The sequence below is a fragment of the Bison bison genome, unplaced genomic scaffold, assembly GCF_000754665.1.
Source record: "Bison bison bison isolate TAMUID 2011002044 unplaced genomic scaffold, Bison_UMD1.0 scf7180017859304, whole genome shotgun sequence".
NCBI lineage: Eukaryota > Metazoa > Chordata > Mammalia > Artiodactyla > Bovidae > Bison > Bison bison.
Window position 1 is genome coordinate 1,401,211 of NW_011489876.1, and position 2,402 is coordinate 1,403,612.

Consider the following 2,402-nt stretch of genomic DNA (forward strand, 5'->3'; position numbering starts at 1 on the left):
GGAGCTTGTCATCGACGACCCGGAGCGGTTCTGGGCCGAGCTGTGGGCCAGCGTAGGGTGGAGCCACACCCGGGGGTGTCGGAGCGGGAAGAGCCCGCGAGATCGTCCACGTGGGGAACCCTCGGGCCGGGATAGGAAGGGATAAATGATCCCGAAACCTTGGAACCTCTCCACCGGCACCCGGCAGCGAGTCCCATTTGAACCCCGAGTCTGAATCCAGGTTTAAACCCCGGCTACGCACTCGCTGGCTGTTGACCTTGATCAAGTAACTTAACCTCTGTCTTTCCCCTTCTCTACCAAACGGAGGTCACCCGCGTCAATGTGATTGTGGGATTCACGGAGTTAATGGACACAAAGTGCTTGCCCAGTACTTCTCAGTCCCCTGCTATCACCTGCAATGCCCATTTTTAAACTGGAACTGAGACTCGGAAGAATACGATGATTGAAGAGACTAGAAGGCCTATTTATTTTTATTCCAGGTCGCGTTCCTGGAAGCCGGCTTACCACCAGCCAGCGTGCACAACTGGCTTCCCCACAGACGCCCACTATAGAGAATACCTTGTGCCTAGTCTGCCCTGGCTGCTTGACTGTGTTAGGGAACGGCCTCAGAAAGCACCCCCTGGGACGGAGCCTGGATTCCTCTGCTACGGGAAATGGAAGGTAAGTGTGCTTCAGAGAACAGCTCAGGCAGCCAAGGGAGGCACCTGTACTTAGTGACCTTATAACAACCGCAGTGTGTGGAAGAGGCTCACTTTAAAGAGGAGAGAAGAGTGTGGCAAAGAGGCTTAGAGCCAGGGCCACTCAACTTTCCAAAAGCCAGCTCTCCCTATCCCCTCGTCCACTGCTTCTTGGAGGCCTTCTCAAACTCTGAGGTCATCGTGATAAAGCCTTGGCCCAAACTGTAACATATCCAGAGCTTCCCCAAGCGATGTCCTTACCTGTGACCTGGACATCACCATCTTCCACAATAACTCCTTTACCAGCTGTTTAGCCTCCTTCCTCCTCCCCAACACCAAATATCTCCTCCGAGACCCCTTCTTTCCTCCAGCCAGTCTCCCAGGCCAGCCCAGCCCCTCCATCACTACCAAACCTCGCCGAATCAGTCTTGCCTTCTCTCTTGTACCGTGAACCCCTCTAGCTACCCTGGGTCCTCCCCCTGCATTCATGTATGAGTCAGTTTAGAAAGTGGTCCCTCGGTGACAGGCTACGACCTGGGACCCTCTGCTACTACAGTGCTTGCACCTGGACACACCTCTCTTCCAGCAACAAAATATAGGGAGACCGTATAGGACTAAAAATAACTGTGACCATGAGCAGTTGGAGCAAATTCTGGACCCAAAAGATACAAAGTCTGAAAAGCCCATCTGCCACTTTTGAAGTGCCCGGAACAAAAACAGGGTGTCAGGAGCAAAATAGGATACTATGCATGCCCCTTTCACATACACCACCTAAGGGGTGGGCAAAACACCCAAGCCGCAGCTCTGGCCCAAGCCATGGACATACTGCTACCCTTACCCATAGAAGAAACAAGCTCAGCCCCCACCTCAGGGATCAAGAAGGGGAACCCGTGTTTGTTTCCACTCCTCCTAGCTGCAGAGAGATCCCAGTGAATGTTTGGCCTCTTGTTGGTGTGTTGTTAGTCGCTCAGTCGTGTCTGACTCTTTGCAACCCTGTGGACTATAGCATGTCAGGCTCCTCTGTCCAAGGAATTCTCCAGGCAAGAATACTGGAGTGTCTGGCCTCTAGTCGATTTCTATTGAATAGGCAAGGCGAAGAACCCTGGTCGGTAAAACCTGGACCTGTGTGTCGTCTTCATTCGCCATCTTCTCTCTTTCCTTTCCCATCCGTGCTGGGTTTTAACGACTGTGTGGTAGTAGATCCCAAATGATCATTCCTAGCACTGACGTCTCCCCTCAGCACTGCCCTCTGGCCTTCCACAGGCACCTCATGCTCAACATGGCCAAACTGGAATTCCCCATCTGCCTCAAGTCCACTCCAGCCTTATCTCATCCAGTGGTGCCACCATTCACCTGGTCATCCAGAATCCTGGGAATCCACATCTGCTCTGCTGCTGCTGCTGCTGCTAAGTTGCTTCAGTCCTCCCTGACTCTGTGCGACCCCATGGACAGCAGCCCACCAGGCTCCACCATCCCTGGGATTCTCCAGGCAAGAACACTGGAGTGAGTTGCCATTTCCTTCTCCAATGCATGAAAGTGAAAAGTGAAAGTGAAGTCGTGTCCGACTCTTCGAGACCCCATGGATTGCAGCCCACCAGGCTCCTCCGTCCATGGGAGTTTCCAGGCAAGAGTACCAATCCCAAATACCCATGCTTACCACAGTCCTCCTAATGTTACTTTCCAAATATCTCTCAAGTCTGTTTGCACCTCCCTACTCTCCAGTGT

General features: G+C 52.9%; 1 protein-coding gene across 4 annotated transcripts in view; it reads right to left on the minus strand.

Moving 5' to 3' along the window:
- The window catches only part of TM6SF1 (transmembrane 6 superfamily member 1), a 33,915-nt gene extending 31,789 nt beyond the window's left edge, over positions 1–2,126 (minus strand). Inside the window, exon 1 of one of the 4 annotated variants that reach the window (XM_010830960.1) lies at positions 2,031–2,125. In XM_010830960.1, the coding sequence (XP_010829262.1) occupies positions 2,031–2,038 (8 nt within the window). In that variant the 5' untranslated portion in view covers positions 2,039–2,125. Of the gene's footprint in view, positions 1–1,543; positions 1,563–2,030 lie in introns of those variants that run through there. The other 3 variants (XM_010830953.1, XM_010830948.1, XM_010830966.1) reach the window with 3 other exon arrangements.
- Positions 2,127–2,402: the final 276 nt, after the last annotated feature.